The 19,724-nt window shown below is 41.9% G+C and overlaps 1 protein-coding gene across 1 annotated transcript in view; it reads right to left on the bottom strand.

Annotated features, from left to right (window-relative positions):
- Window positions 1–7,145: 7,145 nt before the first annotated feature.
- The window catches only part of LOC115208299 (uncharacterized protein KIAA1755 homolog), a 59,556-nt gene continuing 46,977 nt past the window's right edge, over window positions 7,146–19,724 (bottom strand). Inside the window, exons 17-24 of the mRNA XM_029776241.1 lie at window positions 18,385–18,609; window positions 14,261–14,431; window positions 13,517–13,694; window positions 12,076–12,192; window positions 11,623–11,895; window positions 8,499–8,752; window positions 8,065–8,115; window positions 7,146–7,861 (exon numbers count right to left, since the gene is read on the bottom strand). Coding sequence (XP_029632101.1) covers window positions 8,077–8,115; window positions 8,499–8,752; window positions 11,623–11,895; window positions 12,076–12,192; window positions 13,517–13,694; window positions 14,261–14,431; window positions 18,385–18,609 — 1,257 coding nt within the window. The 3' untranslated portion in view covers window positions 7,146–7,861; window positions 8,065–8,076. The remainder of the gene's footprint in view (window positions 7,862–8,064; window positions 8,116–8,498; window positions 8,753–11,622; window positions 11,896–12,075; window positions 12,193–13,516; window positions 13,695–14,260; window positions 14,432–18,384; window positions 18,610–19,724) is intronic.

Below are 19,724 nucleotides of genomic sequence, written 5' to 3'. Positions count from 1 at the left end.
CCATATGTTTTCTTAAATATTTGTTCTTTCTTTATTATTTACTCCTAATTGGAGTAAACTAATGGACAAAAATACTTAGGCTTCTACTTCCAGCTTATAAACTCAGTAAAAAAAGAAACGTCCTCTCACTGTCAACTGCGTTTATTTTCAGCAAACTTAACATCTGTAAATATTTGTATGAACATAACAAGATTCAACAACTGATACATAAACTGAACAAGTTCCACAGACATGTGACTAACAGAAGTGGAATAATGTGTCCCTGAACAAAGGAGGGGTCAAAATCAAGAGTAACAGTCAGTATCTGGTGTGGCCACCAGCTGCATTACGTACTGCAGTGCATCTCCTCCTCATGGACTGCACCAGATTTGCCCGTTCTTGCTGTGAGATGTTACCCCACTCTTCCACCAAGGCACCTGCAAGTTCCCGTACATTTCTGGGGGGAATGGCCCTAGCCCTCACCCTACGATCTAACAGGTTCCAGACGTGCTCAATGGGATTGACATCCGGGCTCTTCGCTGGCCATGGCAGAACACTGACATTCCTGTCTTGCAGGAAATCACGCACAGAACGAGCAGTATGGCTGGTGGCATTGTCATGCTGGAGGTTCATGTCAGGATGAGCCTGTAGGAAGGGTACCACGAGGGAGGAGGATGTCTTCCCTGTAATGCACAGCGTTGAGATTGCCTGCAATGACAACAAGCTCAGTCCGATGATGCTGTGACACACCGCCCCAGACCATGATGGACCCTCCACCTCCAAGTGTAAAGCTCATTCCTTCGACGATAAACGCAAATCTGACCATCACCCCTGGTGAGACAAAGCCGCAACTCGTCAGTGAAGAGCACTTTTTGCCAATCCTGTCAGGTCCAGCGATGGTGGATTTGTGCCCATAGGCGATGTTGTTGCCGGTGATGTCTGGTGAGGACCTACCTTACAACAGGCCTACAAGCCCTCAGTCCAGCCTCTCTCAGCCTATTGCAGCCAGTCTGAGCACTGATGGAGGGATTGTGCGTTCCTGGTGTAACTTGGGCAGTTGTTGTTGCCATCCTGTACCTGTCCCGCAGGTGTGATGTTCGGATGTACCGATCATGTGCAGGTGTTGTTATACTTGGTCTGCCACTGTGAGGATGATCAGCTGTCCGTCCTGTCTCCCTGTAGCGCTGTCTTAGGCGTCTCACAGTACGGTCATTGCAATTTATTGCTCTGGCCAAATCTGCAGTTCTCATGCCTCCTTGCAGCATGTCTAAGGCACGTTCACACAGATGAGCAAGGACCCTGGGCATCTTTCTTTCTGTGTTTTTCAGAGTCAGTAGAAAGGCCTCTTTAGTGTCCTAAGTTTTCATAACTGTGACCTTAATTGTCTACCGTTTGTAAGCTGTTAGTGTCTTAACGACCGTTCCACAGGTGCATGTTCATTAATTGTTTATGGTTCATTGCACTAGCATGGGAAACAGTGTTTAATCCCTTTACAATGAAGATCTGTGAAGTTACTTGGATTTTTACTAATTATCTTTGAAAGACAGGGTTCTGAAAAAGGGACGTTTCTTTTTTTGCTGAGTTTACATCAGCGGAGGCTCCTCATAGGATGAAAGGGGACGACCATCCTCCTTATTGAATTTCATATAAATAAAAATAGTGAAACATCCTTTTTAGATTAAACTACTATAGTAAATATATGTCAACAAATAACTGATTAAAACATTGTTTTGCAATGGTTTTCAATAGCTTCAACAGCACTCTGTAGGCTAGCACCATGGTGTAGCCGGAGGACAACTAGTTTCCGCCCTCTTCTGGGTACATTGACTTCAATACAAAACCTTGGAGGCCCATGGTTCTCACCCTCATCAGAGCTTTTGCAGAATGAACTGACATGTTGTCCACCCAATCAAAGGATCAGAGAATGAATCTTGTACTGAAAACATAAGCTACAGCTTGCTAGCACTGATGTGCATAAAATGTGATGAGTAGTTGACTCAAAGAGAGAAAAATGTTAAACAGTTTTGAACAAATTAATTTCTTCAATAATGAAGGAGAAGCAAGAGAGAGAGAGAGAAATTTCTTAGTATTTTTTATTTCTCTCACACGTACTTAGCTAGCGAATGCAGCTAGCTAGTTTAGTCTACTCAAACACATGGCTCAAACAGAGATGGATGCTATGTTAGCTACCTGGGTATGGGTATCCAACACCGGAACTCTTCCAAGTCAAGATAAGCTTTTGGTTTCATAAATGTATTGCCACTGGGGCACGCTGGTGTAACTGCTAAACTGCTTGCTGACTGTACACTGTACTGCATGATTGTAGCGGGTTTACTAACGCATTAGTTCTCGTAGCTATGTTGACTATGACAGCTTATAACGGTTACAACGATGTAGGCTGTGTGTAGCGGTTAGCAGTTATAATATGAAGGATTGGCTTGGAAAGTTTTTATTGCCTGGTCATAGACAGCTGATGTGTTGTGCACTGAAGTCCACAAGCGAAAGGAAAAGGTGAGAGGAGGAGAGTGCGTAGATGAGAGAAGGAATTATAGCTAGAACAATCAAAGTGATCATGCTGTTTGTATGTGGCTGCTTTGAAAGTGAACTGTTGTGTGTGTGTCACACCCATTTACATTTTACATTTACATTTTAGTCATTTAGCAGACGCTCTTATCCAGAACGACTTACAGTAGAGTGCATACATTTTATTACATTTAAAAAAAAATAAACATTTTAAATACTGGCCCCCTGTGGGAATCGAACCCACAACCCTGGCGTTGCAAGCACCATGCTCTACCAACTGAGCTACCCAGATTTGTTTCACCTGTCTTTGTGCTTGTCTCCACCCCCCTCCAGGTGTCGCCCATCTTCCCCATTATCCCCTGTGCATTTATACCTGTGTTTTCTGTTTGTCTGTTGCCAGTTCGTCTTGTCGCCAGTTCGTCTTGTCAAGCCTACCAGCGTGTTTTTCGTACTCCTGCTTTCTTGAGCCCTGTTTTCTAGTTATCCCGGTTTTATCATTCTGCCCCCTTACCCTGAGCCTGCCTGCCATTCTGTACCTTTTGACACTGCCCTGGATTACTGACCTCTGCCTGCCCTGACCCTGAGACCTATCGTTTGTCTGCCCCCTGTTTTATAATAAACGTCTGTTATTCGAACTGTCTGCATCTGGGTCTTATCCTGAGTTGTGATAGTGTGGTCAGGGGTGTATTCATTCCGCCAATTCTGTTGAAAAATATTAAACGGAGGCAAATGGAAAGAAACTGAGATTAACATACTTGATTTTGTTTGCAACTGTTGGACTAATGATTACAACCTAGATCAGCTAGATGCAGGCAAGAGTGTGCAAGGCGGTATTGAATGTGTTACTTTCTTTCACCTTGATTACTTAAATTTCTCTCAACCTGTGCACCTACATTGTAAACTTTCATTCATATAGGCTAGGTTGTAGCAACCTCATGAAATGGGTAAAGGGAAAATTTTAGTATCATGTAGTAGCGTAAACCTATCAATGTTACATGGAATATGATTGACAGTCATCCAATATGTTGTAACAGAAATAAGGCCATGCTCATAAAAAACAAATGTGCGTCCTCCCTAATCTTAAACAGCACCGACCGCCACTGTTATATATATATATACACTACATACATTTTACAGACTTTTTTATTTTTTATTTGTTTTTATTCCCAACATTCAGCTACACTAAACTCCTCCCATCTATCTCTCAAAACCATCCAGTTTTGATTTCTAATTGCCATATATTTTTTTCTACTGTGCTGCAATGTTTCACAAAAGTTCTGAAACTTTATATTCTCATAGTTCTACAGATTGTAAATTAAAGGTGAACATTTTTACTGAGTATTAGAATATTATTGATCGATTGACTATGGCTTTTCAAGACACCCAGCAGTGTCATTTGCAGAGTTAGCTCCAGGTAAATGTTGCAATTCTTCAGCCATTCCTGAATGGCGACCAAAACAAATGATCTATTAATTCTGTCTCTTCGTAGCAAAATCTGCAGAGCTGCATTTGGAAAGTATTCAGACCCCTTGACATTTTGTTATGTTATAGCCTTATTCTAAAATGTATTAAATAGTTTTTTTCCCTCATCAATCTACACACAATACACCATAATGGCTGTATTTGGGGAGCTTCTGTAGATCCTCTCAAAAGCTGTCAGGTTGGACGGGAAGCGTCGCTGCACAGCTATTTTCAGGTTGATGAACTGATATACAAAACAACACCAGATTCAAAACTCAGAGTTTTTCAGTTTAAATGATTGTACTAAATTATTGCAACCAATAGCATGTTATGTACAGTGCATGCGGAAAGTATTCAGACCCCTTGAATTTTTCAACATTTTGTTACGTTACAGCCTTATTCTAGAACGGATTAAGTAAACAAATGCCCTCATCAATTTATACACAATACCCCATAACAACAAAGCAAAAAAAGGTTTTTAGAAATGTTTGCAAATTTAATACAAATAAAAACAGAAATACCTTATTTATATAAGTATTCAGACCCTTTGATTTGAGCTCAGGTACATCCTGTTTCCATTGATCATCCTTGAGATGTTTCTACATCTTGATTGGTGTCAACCTGTGGTAAATTCAATTGATTGGACATGATTTGGAAAGGCACACACCTGTCTATATAAGGTCCCACAGTTGACAGTGCATGTCAGAGCAAAAACCAAACCATAAGGTTGAAGGAATTCTACATAGCGCTCCCGAGACAGCATTGTGTCAAGGCACAGATCTGGGGAAAGGTACCAAAATATGTCTGCAGCATTGAATGTCCCCAAAAACACAGTGGCCTCCATCATTCTTAAATGGAAGTAGTTTGGAACCATCCTAGAGCTGGCCGCCTGGCCAAATGGAGCAATCAGGGGAGAAGGGCCTTGGTCAGCGACGTGGCCAAGAACCCGATGGTCACTCTGACAGAGCTCCAGAGTTCCTCTGTGGAGATGGGAGAACCTTCCATGAGGACAACCATCTCTGCAGCACTCCACCAATCAGGCCTTTATTGTGGAGTGGTCAGACGGAAGCCACTCCTCAGGAAAAAGTCACATGACAGCCCACTTGAAGTTGCCAAAAGGCCCCAAAAGACTCTCATACCATGAGAAACCAGAATCTCTGATCTGATGAAACCAAGATTTAACTCTTTGTCCTGAAAGCCAACCGTTACATCTGAACAAAACCTGACACCATCCCTACGGTGAAGCATGGTGGTGGCAACATCATGCTGTGGGGATGTTTTTCAGCAGTATGGACTGGGAGACTAGTCACGATCGAGGGAAAGATGAACTGAGCAAAGTACAGAGAGATCCTTGATGAAAACCTTCTCCAGAGCACTCAGGACCTCAGACTGGGGTGAAGGTTCATTTTCCAACAGGACAACAACCCTAAGCACACAACCAAGACAACGCAGGAGTGGCAAAGGTGCTTCAACAAAGGTGCTTCAACAAAGTACTGGGTAAAAGGGTCTGAGTACTTATGTAAATTAAATATTTCAGTTTATATTTATTTATACATTTGCAAAAAAATGCTAAAAACTTGTTTTTGCTTTGTCATTATGGGGTATTTTGTGTAGATTGACGAGGGGAAAGTAACAATTGAATCAATTTTAGAATGAGGCTGTAACATAACAAAATGTGGAAAAAGTCAAGGGGTATGAATACTTTCCGAAGGCACTGTAATTTCTATGACATCTCATTTTTCTTCATATAAACTACCTATTTGATGGATAATTCCATTAAAATGTTGGGCACCGTATCACATTATTTTTTACAAATCAATTTACGTTTGGAATTAAATGAAATATTTTTTATCTTATCAAAGTAACCAAAAATACAAACACACAAAGCATAAATATTTTGACCAGTTTCATAATTTAATACAAAAAATTGAGCTAACAACATGGAAATAAGAGTAAAAAGATGTTAATGTTGAGGAATCAAAGTGAGAAACGTTCATTAGTCTCGGACAGCATTATGAACTTGTTACGAGGCTAGCCACAATACTGTGCTTATAATTGTACTAATAAAATCCAATAAAACACATTACAAGCAAGCACCAGTTAACGTTAATTTAATTTAGTTGATAAGCTCTCTTCAACATGAGATTTAAAAATCATGGACAGATCTTGTCATGGCTCTCCTACTGCATGGATGGCATGGAACCAATTTATGGTTCTGCTGTTAAAAGATGTTTGGTCTTGCACATTTGATACGACAATGTTTGTCTATCAAATTGCTTAAACTAGTTAGCAAGTTTTGGCTATTGTAATATTGTTATTGCACGTGATGCACCATACCTCGGGTGTAGTTCTGGTCTGAAGCATGGCAGGTGTAAATGTAATGTCATGCCAGAACTGCATATTTCATGTAATAAGAGCATATGTTAAAAAAAATTAACATATCTATACTGAACAAAAATATAAATGCAACATGCAACATTTTCAACGAGTTACAGTTCATATAAAAGAAATCAGTCAATTCGGCCCTAATCTATGGATTTCACATGACTGAGCAAGGGCCTAGCCTTGGGTGTGCCTGGGAGGGCATAGGCTCTCCCACTTGGGAGCCAGCCCAGCCAATCAGAATTGTTTTTTCCCCACAAAAGGGCTTTATTACACACAGAAATACTCCTCAGCTGTCCGGGTGATTGGCCTCAGACGATACCGCAGGTGAAGAAGCCGGATGTGGAGGTCCTGGGCTGTAAGTGGTTACACGTGGTCTGCGGTTGTGATGCCAGTTGGACGTACTGCCAAATGCTCTAAAATGATTTTGGAGGCGGCTTATGGTAGGGAAATTCTCTGGCATCAGCTCTGGTGGACATTCCTGCAGTCAGCATGCCAATTGGACGCTCCCTCAAAACTTGAGACATCGGCGGCATTGTGTTGTGTAACAAAACTGCACATTTTAGAGTGGCCTTTTATTGTCCCCAGCATAAGGTGCACCTGTGTAATGATAATTCTGTTTAATCAGCTGCTTGATATCACACACACCTGTCAGGTGGATGGATTATATTGGAAAAGGAGAAATGCTCACTAACAGGAATGTAAACACATTTGTGCACAAAATCTGAGAGAAATAAGCTTTTGTGCATATGGAAAATCTCTGATGTTTTACGTCAGCTGATGAAACATGGGACCAACACTTTACATATTGTGTTTATATTTTTTTTCAGTATACATAAAAAGACAGTTGAAGTTGATTCATTGATTAATTCACCACTGTATTTATGAAAAGGTTACCTGCACAGTTTACTGAGATCATGGGTTTTTGGTTTAGCTTGGCAGAAAACATTCTCTTGGCCTGGGATGACATTCACACCTGCCGCTCCAGGTCAGAGCACGCTCAAGGACAGGTATGATGGTTGCATCACGTGCAACAATTCCTTTGTCACATTTTGCAATTCACTATAACCTATTTTGTCAATCCCCTAAAAAGCTGTGCTTTACATAGGGTGACATTGTGCAATGCATATGATGACATTACATGTATGTGACATTGCTAGTCTTAAGGAAAGGCCCCAGATAGGAAAAGTAATGTCATGTGTTACATAAAGGCTAAGTTGTAGATTGTTTAAAAGAGGGACCATATTGTATTGGAATCTAATGAATCTGAGATAACACTAAGGTTAATTACATGTTGAATGTACTTGTCTTACACAGCGCAAACATAATTCAGACGCACATGTTTAAATTGCAAAACAATATAAGAACATATGTGAAATACAGTACATTTTAGTGGTCAGATAAAAAAGGAATAGAAAAAGTAGAGTACAGTAACTGTCATATAAGAGTCATATAATAGTCCCCTTTATACAGTGACACAGTTCATGGTGTCCTTCTGTTGTCGATAGGTCCAATTCTGTGAGGAGAGACAATATAGGATTGTAGTTGGATAACTTAAGGAAAATGATTGAAAGCATGAAACATCCATGTGTAAAATACAGTACATACAGTTACATACAAAACAAACATATGGAATTATATTTTTTTTAAATCCGTAGACATAAATACAGGCCAACTATAGATGGTGAATAGTGATCTCATTATTACAGACAAACTTACCAAACTCAGAGCTCAAACCTCAGTTGACTTTCCAATGGCCACATTTTGAACCTGTGGTGGAAAAAATAAAATAATAAAACATCACTTCATGTTGTATAGCTTACCAGATCACAAAGAGGTGAATTTTCACTTAGCCTCCCTTTGACATCTGTGTATGACTTTATTTTTTATATTGTTATTTTTAGTAATTTTTATGCTTTATTCAAACAGTGCAGAAGTAGATGGTGATGCAGGAGGTAAAGAAGGGAGACGCAGGAGGTAAGGCGGGCCTGGTCTTCGGTGGGGAGGCATACCAGCGCCAGCTGTGTTTCCACTATACCACGGGCTCTACACCACCTCAATGCATGACTAGGTTAACATTTGATTTAGAATTCATCCTAATAGTATTATAATCCTGGGAAATTGTACAACTCATGGTTAGGCTCAACCCACACCTTAGGTGGATCCTTAGTCATGGCTGGTGGTCTGTGTGGGAGCGAGGGCGAGGTGGTTTTCTCTGTGGACCGGGTGGGACTCTTGGCCTTGTGGAGGTTGGCTTCGGGTCTGTGGGCTAGCACCTCCTTCAGGCTGACAACGGAGGCGCACACGGAGGAGGCGTCCTCCGCCTCTCTACCAATGGCGGAGTGACAGCTGTGGCTGGAGCTGCTGAAGCCGCTCACGCTCTCTCCTGAAGACTCTGAGCTGTTCACTGGAATAGGAAGAGGAAACCGTAAGACTTGTCCACATTCTAACCTGAAAGGAGTGCTCAGAGGACTGTTGATTTAGGATCAGGTCCCACCTCTTATTCATTGTGACTCAAAAGGCAAAACTAATCCGAGATCAGAACTCCTACATTACTAGACACTTAGTAAATATGGGCTCAGGGCTTTTAAATGACTGATTCTTTATACATTGTCTTTAGTTCAATCATAAATTATAAAATAGATCCTCTGTCATATTAATAAAGCATTCGCAAATGCAATTAGTTATCTGTCTGGCAGTGAGACTCAAGTTTGCGAAGCACCTTTTCACCATACAAATTGACCTTTATAATAAAGCATTCCATTCATCGTCGCATTTACAGACTTATGTAAGATAGGCTACTATTGCTAAGGTGATGAGTAAATTGGAAGCTCATAATTTAAGATTATAACATAACTCAATCCCTATTAGCAGAAAAGACAGCAGCGAGTAGTGGAGTGGGCCTAGGCTAGGCTATAACAGATACTGTACGTTTCTTTCCTTTCTTTGCATGAAAAAAAGTGTCCTTTTATAAACACATTTCATACATTTTTTTTCTGCCTTTAAAGCTACCATTTGGAAGAGGGTGTAAAATAGCCTTGGTCATTTTCTTTTGTGGATTGAATTCAACATGAAATCAACAAAAAAACATGTCACTGTGTTATTGGATTTACAGGGCCAAATTAATGCAGGGGCTTACCCCAGCTGAAGAATCTGGGCCCAGGCCCGTTGGGGGAGGGAGGGGAGGCTCTCACTGTCTCGACCTCTGAATGCTCAGCTATGAGAAGCCAACAGACATTTACTCCTGAGGCACTGACCTGTTGCACCCTCTATAACCACTGTGACTATTATTTGACCCTGCTTATCATCTATGAATGCTTGAACATCTTGAAGAATGATCTCGCTTTAATGGCCATGTACAGCCAGAAGAGGACTGGCCTCATAGGTTCCTGCCTTTCTAGGGGTTTTTTCTAGCCACTGTTCATCGCTTGCTCTTTGGGGTTTAGGCTGGGTTTCTGTATAGGCACTTTGTGGCATCTGCTGATTGGAATTTTATTGATTTGTTTACAGAAAATTATGGTGTGACAGGAGGTTGGGGAAGGGGGGGGCTACCAAAAAACAAAGCCCCAGCACCTGTGATTTCTTAATCTGGCCCTGTGGATTTAAGTAAAATGTTTTGAGGGGAAAAAAAATACTACATTTATTTACGTTGATGAGTTCTAGCAAATCCAATCAGTTTTTCACATTGATTCAATGTCATCAGATATTTGGGGTTGAAATGACTTGGAAAATTATTTGGAAACATTAAAAATCAACCAGTTTTTGCCCAGTGGGTTGTGTGCATGATTTATTCTATGAAGTAAATTATCCCATGTCAGTTTTTGATACCCAAATGTTGGGTTGGGGACCAAATGGTGGGCCATCATGACTGCATGGCCACGCACGCCTCCAACTCAATCATCAAGTTTGCAGACGATACAACAGTAGAACGCTTGATTACCAACAATGACGAGACAGCCTACAGGGAGGTGGTGAGGGCTCTGGGAGTGTGGTGCCAGGATAATAACCTCTCACTCAATGTCAACAAAACATAGGAGATGATCGTGGACTTCAGGAAACAGCAGAGGGAGCACCCCCCTGTCCACATCGATAGGACAGCAGTGGAGAAGGTAGAACGCTTCAAGTTCCTCGGCGTACACATCACTGACGAACTAAAATGGTTCACCCACACAGACAGTGTGGTGAAGGCACAACAGCACCGCTTGAACCTTAGGATGCTGAAGAAATTTGACTTGGCACCTAAAACCCTCAAACTTTTATAGATGCACAATTGAGAGCATCCTGTCGGGCTGTATCACCGCCTGGTACGGCAACTGCAACTCCCGTAACCGGTGCGGTCTGCCCAACACATCAAAGGGGGTAAACTACCTGCCCTTCAGGACACCTATAGCACCTGATGTCACAGGAAGGCCAAAAAGATCAAAGACATCAACCACACCAGCCACTGCCTGTTCACCCCGCTATCATCCCAAAGGCGAGGTCAGTACAGTTGCTTCAAAGCTGGGACCGAAAGACTGAAAAATTGCTTCTATCTCAAGGCCATCAGACTTAAATAGCCACCACTTGCACATTAGAGGCTGCTGCCTATATAAATAGACTTGAAATAACTGGCCACTTTAACAATGGAACACTAGTCACTTTAATAATGTTTACATATTTTGCATTTCCCATCTCATATGTATATACTGTATTCTATTCCACTGTATCTTAGTCTATGCCGCTCTGACATTGCTCATCCATATATTTATATATTCTTAATTCCATTCCTTTACTTAGATTTGTGTGTATTGTTGTGAAATTGTTAGATATTACCTGCTAGATATTACTGTACTGTTGGAGCTAGAAACACAAGCATTTCGCTACACCCACAATAACGTCTGCTAAACACATGTATGTGACCAGTAAAATTTGATTTGATCATGGCTGCTTAATTTTGGGCTGTGGTATGAGATTTGGTCCTCTCCAGAAATAGATCATTCTCTCTTAATTTCTGGGGTCACAGAAAAATCCCCACCATTTTTGGTGGCTGGGTCACTCATAACAAACATTTCTGAGAACCACCTAGCCTCTCTCAACAGTAGCTGTGTCTTACAACAAATAGGAATCATAGGAAGAGCGTCTGACCCTGTAAACAGTATTCGGACAAGGAGACAGCAATTCATGCTTTGGATTTGTTTACCTGGCTACTGTCAAAACCAAATGCAAACTTCTCCCCAAATTAGTATGTTTTAGTGTATATTCCCCAAATTAGCTACCCTTCTCATTATATCCACTCACTCAGTAGATTCTGACTTCCGCTCTCCTGGTCCATGTCATCCTCCTCCAGGACCCCAGGGGGCGGGGAGTAGCCCCCATGACCCCCCGCCCCCCTCCGCTTCGGGCCACACAGGTACCCCTCCACGGCGGACGACAGGGACCCTCTCCCAGAGGAGGAAGAGCAGTGGCTGCCGGAAGACGATGAACAGCTACCCGAGCCAATGGAGTTAGGCCGCAGCACAGGACACCCGCCCTGCGAGCTAGACGTCCCCGAGGAGGCCAAAGCCTTGGATTCTGGGAGGGCCAGATGAAATCAAATTGTATAAGACGGGATATGAATGAGACAAAAATTGAAATTCCAAAGGTGGATCAACCAGGACCTCGGAAAAACATATTTATGATGGTGTTAATTTATTACTAAGAAGAACCATTCCAATTATAGTCTAATTTAAATATTCTATTACGGGTGTGTACCTCTTCCCATCAGAGCACAATTGACTGCCCTGTCGTTGATGGCCTCATCGCTAGGCTGGATGTCCATGAAGGGCTTGTTCCCGATACCCATGAACACCCTCTCCTGCATACGAATCTCTAGAATATAGCAAACATAATACCGTTTAAACATTGACCTATTTTGAGAGATGAGCTGACAGATACATTTTTCTTGGAGCAAGGCACAACATATTACCATGGACAGAAAGAAGTGGAAGGATCTAATTGTAGCCTTACGCATGTGACAAAGGAATGAAAAGGATTTAGTTAGTAAGTAATTGACATATAAGGGTAGGAACACAACAACAAAACTCAAACATTGACCCAAGAAATACTATGGCTGTGTACTAGTCTCATTCCAAGATGTGTATTTGAACAGTGCATCAGGTAGAGTGCTTTAAATGTACTACTTTGTTGCAAGAGCTTCCCGTCATGGCACTTTCTGCTTCTACTTAAAATCCAGGTTAATAGTAATGGCAAGGCGAGCTATATGCCAGAAGCCTGACATGTTTTATTTGCCTTGCCTCTATTCCTTCATAACCACCTGACCAAATGATCACAGTTGAAAGTGTTGGTGTACATCACATTGCACTCACCCATCAATTCCATTCACATCAGGGGGAATGCGGGAAAGAGAATGACATACTATATGACTGCTTGAAACCAATAAAACCTACAGGTGTTGGATCTTAATTTGATCACTTCATTGTTGGTTAAAATGTTCCTGCACCACATGATTGAGCTTCAAGATATACATATATTTCACTGAAAACATGCATTAACACACGGTTATATTAACCGTATTGCACTTTTCATGTAAACTCATTTTGGCCAGCTAATAGCCTAACCAACAATCAAGCAACATTATGGACTAAACGTTCTTGTTGCTGCAGGATCATTTTGCAGTGACAATACAGGTCAAATTAAGATCCAACATCTTTACTACTACTACTACTACATCTTTACTATCACTTCTGGCACATAAATGTATGACAGTTCTGAAAATGTTACTACAGGTGTAGGATCTTATTGTGACCAGTATTGTAGCAGCAAAATCATTCTGCAGAAACAGGGTTTTATCATTTAGTCCATAATGTTGCTTGATCGGCGGTAAGGCTATTAGCTGGCCAAAATTAGGCTACATGAAAAGGGGAATACTGTTCATATAACCGTGTGTTGCATTTTTTTCAGTGCATTTATGTGAATCATGAATCTACATTTCCTTCGGTACAGGAAAATTCTCAGCAACAAAAGACTGATCCAATTAAGATCCTACATCTGTAGCTTTAAAATCCTTGCTTCCACCGTCCTTCTTTCCTCAATTACCAATTGACGTTTAGTAATGTTTTCCGACACAGACCAGATCACCTGAGGACTCTTTCTGGTGATTCTGAGAGACCTGATTGGCAGGGTGACCTCTCACCTCTATTGTGTACAGCCTGCTCCCAGAGGATGCGCTCAAGGTCTTTGGTCCAGGCATCCTTCACCTCACTGTTCCCGGCCTGCAGCGTGTACGTGTCCTGGGACTTCCTCCTTCGGAACCAGATCTCAAAGCACAGCCCGCTGTCCCCCGAGTTATGGGTCATCCCAATGTCAGAGGTCTGTCAAAATAGACAACGTGGCATTTACCTAAATACAACTTGTAAGGCTTATGAAGTCTTCATAAACATTATAAAGACTAAAGGCCTACACTTTACGGATATTATTGTGTACAACTTCGTCTTAATTTTTGCTGAGAAATTAGTCACCCTAGACCACGTGTCAAACTCATTCCACTGAGGGCCGAGTGTCTGTACTTGATTGATGAATTAAGGTCACTAATTAGTAAATAACTCCCCTCACCTGGTTGTCTAGGTCTTAACTGAAAGGAAAAACCCAAAACTCAAACACTAGGCCGTCCATGGAATGAGTTTGAAACCCCTGCCCTAGACAGACGAGGTCATCTGCAGTGCACAGTTTTCCTTCTCCATTTTAAAGTAGGGTATTTTTTAATGTATCATATACAGTTTTTCTAAGCAATAGAGGAAGCGTAACTTTAGGAGTGCAGCTAGGTCAAATGGGAAACTCCATATAATGCTCTCTCATGTCACACAAGGCCTTTTATAACTTAAACATGTGTTTCAATGAAAGCCAATGGAAGTAGCTGTGTTGTTTACTGTCTGCATACCTTAAATGACTGTTTGTAGACATAAGTGTCATTGCCCACATCAGTCCACTTGGTCTTGCTGAAGAGGACGAGGTCCTGGAAGAGGAAGATGTGGCGGAAACATTTCTTCTTCCTGAAAGACACCAGGAACTCGTCCTGACGAATCAGCTGCCCCTGCTCCTTCAGGTTGACCTAGAGGCAAAGAAAGATGACATTGAGGGCGGGCTGTATTCTGTCAGGATATTTCTATGGTAAGATGGACCATTTTTAGTACCTTGACATTTGACATTATACTGTGTTCACCCCGTTTTTTTAGGTTCTGAACAACCTCACAAATGTGGTAAATAGTTATTTGGGTCAGGTGGGTAAATCATTATGCCAAAGTGAGTCACCTGAAAAAAAAAGTTTGAAGACCCCTGCACTATACCGTATGACCGCAAGGTCAGTTACCAATGCACAGTAGATCAGAGCCAAGGGGTGCCTTGAAGTTCAGAGATAACAAGAGTTGTGGACTGAGTGCAGTCAACTGCATGGGCAGTATACAGGTCTACAGTATACTGCCTGCACAGGCAGGAGTGAAAGGGTTAAAACAAGCTTGTTATCTTACAAAACCAAACAAACAAGCAACCAAACCACCTCACAAACTCGTTCTCTCAGAACGATCTTCTTGACCCTTCAAGGCAAGTCACTCAAATGAGACTGCTCTTCTCTGTGTCACAGAGGCACTCAGCACTGCCAAAGCTGACAGTCCCTCTCCTCTGTTCTCATCCTCCAGGCTCAATCCACTGCCTTCGACACTGAACCATCAGATCCTCCTCTCCACCCTCTCAGGGCTGGGCGTCTCAGGCTCTGCACACTCTCTGATATCATCTGTCATGACTCTCCTGGCTGAGGATCCAAGGCCCCAGATCAGATTAGCAAATGGCTGACGATGACTAGGGTTCTAGGTGCTGTTGGAGAGCCTCTGTGACACAGAGAAGAGCAGTCTCAGTTGAGTGACCTGCCTTGAAGCCTGACTGGCTAGGGTCAAGAAGATCATTCTGAGAGAGATAACAAGTTTGTGAGGTGGTTTGGTTGATATCTTCTTGAGTTTAACTGTTGGTTAAGGTCTTGTAAGCAAGCATTTCACGATAAGGTCTGCACTTGTATTCGGCGCACGTGACAAATAAAGTTTGATTTGATCAGAGCGTCTGCTAAATGACTAAAATGTCAAATGTAAATGTGGTTCACAGTATAGGCTACAGATAGTTATTTGTGTCATGTTGGTAAATCATATTTCCAATGTGGGTCTTCTGAAAGAAAGTTTGAAAACCACTGACATGGACAACCGGTATCCCATAAACAAACATCAATAGAAATGTTGCTTCGATAGTCTGTCTTATCACAAACACCAAATCTGAATAAATAACACTCAACATACCTCTGCTTTCCATTCCACTCCCTCTCATTCCATCCTTTGAATACAAGCTGTACTCTGTTACATTTCAATATTATACCCATGCTGAGATAATATTGGATAAAAATGTTGCTTTTGTATGTCTTGTCATAATAAAACCAGGATGGGTGCTAGAACATTGGTAGTGGATGAAGTGAGTTCCCTGAGCCACAATGAAAACGGCTTTGACCACTTGGGTTTTTTAAACTAACAATATAGGACCACCAACTACTCCTGTCCACTCCTCCGTACCCCAATCCATCTTAATTTCCTATTCTTCCCTATCTATTCTACAGTTTATGTTCTTACATACTGGAACTGATATGAGACAGACAACTAGCATTCCACACACACACAACTGTTCCAAGGATAAAGTCGCCTCGGGAGTAGTATGTCCTATCCAACACTACAACAATGAATAACCAACAGTCCAGTCTAGTCCTGTCCTGCCCAGTCCTCTCCTCTACTCTCAGAGGACCTCATCCCCCACCCAACCCCACATGCCTACTACGGTACACCCAGAAAGAAGAGGATGTGTAAGAACGTAATGTTTAGATAGGGACATACACAACCGGTCAAAAGTTTTAGAACACCTACTCATTCAAGGGTTCTTCTTTATTTTTACTATTTTCTAATAGTGAAGACATCACACCTATGAAATAACACATATGGAATCATGTAGTAAACAAAAAAGAAAGTGTTAAACAAATCCAAATATATTTTATAATTGAGATTCTTCAAAGTAGCCATCTTTTGCCTTGACAGCTTTGCACACTCTTGGCATTCTCTCAACCAGCTTCATGAGGTAGTCACCTGGAATGAATTTCAATTAACAGGTGTGCCTTGTTAAAAGTTAGTGGAATGTCTTTCCTTCTTAATGCATTTGAGCCAATCAGTTGTGTTGTGACAAGATGGGGAGTATACAGAATATAGCCCTATTTGGTGAAAGACCAAGTCTATATTATTGCAAGAACAGCTCAAATAAGAAACGACAGTCCATCATTACATTAAGACATGAAGGTCAGACAATATGGAATATTTCAAGAACTATAAAAGTTTCTTCAAGTGCAGTCCCAAAACCCATCACGCGCTATGATGAAACTGGCTCTCATGAGGACTGCCACAGGAAAGGAAGACCCAGAGTTACCTCTGCTGAGGATAAGTTCATTAGAGTTACCACCCAAATAAATGCTTCAGAGTTCAAGTAACAGACACATTTTAACATCAACTGTTCAGAGACTATGTGAATCAAGCCTTCATGGTCAAAATGCTGCAAAGAAACCACTACTAAAGGACACCAATAAGAAGAAGAGACTTGCTTGGGCAAAGAAACATGAGCAATGGACATTAGACCGGTGGAAATTTGTCCTTTGGTCTGGAGTCCAAATTTGAGATTTTTGGTTCCAACCTCCATGTCTTTGTGAGACGCGGTGTGGGTGAACGGATGATCTCTGCATGTGTATTTTCCACCGTAAAGCATGGAGGAGGTGTTACAGTGTGGGGGTGCTTTGCTGGTGACATGGTCAGTGATTTATTAAGAATTAAAAGGCACACTTAACCAGCATGGCTACCACAGCATTCTGCAGCGCTACACCATCACATCTGGTTTGCACTTAGTGGGATTATCATTTGTTTTTCCAACAGGACAATGACCCAAAACACCTCCAGGCTGTGTGAGGGCTATTTTACGAAGGAGAGTGATGGAGTTCTGCATCAGATGACCTGGCCTCCACAATCCCCCGACCTCAACCAAATTGAGATGGTTTGGGATGAGTCGGACCGCAGAGTGAAGGAAAAGAGGCCACCAAGTGCTCAGCATATATGGGAACTCCTTCAAGAATGTTGGAAAAGCATTCCAGGTGAAGCTGGTTGAGAGAATGCCAAGAGTGTGCAAAGCTGTCATCAAGGCAAAGGGTGGCTATTTGAAGAATCTCAAATATTGTCACGTTGTATAATGATATGAGGAAGGAGCAGGAATACGAAATAGTTTTTTTATTCTTCTACTCAAAATAGAGTACATAATATATAAATAAATAAATAAATAATACAGGGCTGTAACACAAACAAAGAGCGAGGTGTAAACCTATAATAAATACACAGGACGAAACCCGTAATAACAAGTGCACACTAACACGGTAACGCGCAAGCCTATACAACAGAGCACAGGTACTCACAAGACCAACGGACATGGAACAATAATCAACAAGAACAATGGGGAACAGAGGGCACATATATACACATACTAATCAGGGGGAATGGGAACCAGGTGTGCGTAATGAGACAAGACAGTCCGGGGTTGGTGGTAATGATCGAGTTCAGTGACGCCTGGAAGGCCGGTGACTTAGAACTGAACGGAATGAGCAGCTGTACCGAGGGAATCTGTGACAAATATAAAGTATATTTTGATATGTTTAACACTTTTTTGGTTACTACATGATTCCATATGTGTTATTTCAGAGCTTTGATGTCTTCACTATTATTCTACAGTGTAGAAAATAGTAAAAATAAAGAAAAACCCTGGAATGAGTAAGTGTACTAAAATTTGGACCGGTAGTATATATGGAATAAAGATGGCGTTTCTGTCTCTGCTTGCTCTTTAGGGTCTAGCCCAGGTTACTGTAAAAGCACATGTGACAACTGCCGATAACCCCCACTAAAAAAGGGATTCATGAATACATTTGATTGATTGGCTTCACCCCCTAACACTCACATCACAGTCCTGTATGTCGTCCATGGCCAGCAGGTTGTTGCCATGGCGCAACTGGAACTGGATGACTTCAAGGGCACGCTGGACTTCGGCCTCCTCGCGGCCCCGGTGGGGCCCGCAATCCCTCGCCATGTCCTGCAGCAGCAGGCTGTACTTGCTGATCCGCTGCACCGGCTTCAGCAGGTACGATGACAGATCCATCTTGTCGCCCAGCTGTGTCTGTTTTTGCTAGAATGTTGGGGAGATATACAGTGCATTCGTACCCCTTGACTTTTTCCACATTTTGTTACGTTACAGCCTCATTCGAAAATTGATTAAATAGTTTTTTCCCCCTCATAAATCTACACCCAATACCCATACTGACAAAGATAAAACAGGTTAAGAAAAAAAACTGAAATATCACATATAAATAAGTATTCAAACCCTTTACCCAGTACTTTGTTGAAGCACCTTTGGCAGCAATTACAGCCTTGCGTCTTCTTGGGTATGATGGTACAAGCTTGGCACACATGTATTTGAGGAATTTCTCACATTGTTCTCTGCAGATCTTCTCAAGCTCTGTCAGGTCGGATGGGGAATGTCGCTGCACAGTTATTTTTAGGTCTCTCCAGAGATGTTTGATAGGGTTCAAGTCTGGGTTCTGGCTGGGCCACCAAAGGCACTCTTGCGTTGTCTTGGCTGTGTGCTTAGGGTCGTTATCCTGTTGGAAGGTGAACCGTCGCCCCAGTCTAAGGTCCTGAGCGCTCTGGAGCAGGTTTTCATCAAGGATCTCTCTGTACTTTGCTCCGTTCATCTTTCCCCTCGATCCTGACTTGTCTCCCTGTCCCTGCCGCTGGAAAACATCCCCACAGCATGCTGCCACCACCATGCTTCACCGTAGGGATGGTGCCAGGTTTCCTCCAGACATGACAGAGGGTCAAGGAAATGGTTTTTACTAGAGATAGCTTGAGCTGACAACGACTTGGTGATAAAAACATAAAAGCTGGCAATCCATAGACAAGATGTTGGTGTGTGTGACCCGAGATAGAGATAGTCTGGAGGAGTTTAGAACAATCTCTCATTGTCTCATCTTCTTCAAATCTGGGAAACTAAGCTGGGTTGGGGTAAAACAACATCCCGTGTAGATAACCAGGAGATGGACCAAGGTGGCTTATGGGAGGGGTTGAACCAGCCCTGACTAAGCATTTTTAGGTCCAATATAATATCTTTGTTCATTTTCAGTTAGGCTATTCAGCCCAACAGTCAAGACTGTTGGGTGGACCAGTCTCATTATTGCAATAATTAATCAATATTGAATAAAGATGATTGTTTGAAGAAATGACAAAGTCTCTCTAACTTGATTA

This window comes from Salmo trutta, chromosome 14 (genome assembly GCF_901001165.1).
Source record: "Salmo trutta chromosome 14, fSalTru1.1, whole genome shotgun sequence".
Lineage (NCBI taxonomy): Eukaryota > Metazoa > Chordata > Actinopteri > Salmoniformes > Salmonidae > Salmo > Salmo trutta.
Note: the sequence above shows the minus strand (reverse complement) of the source record. Positions and strands in the feature narration are given on the sequence as shown.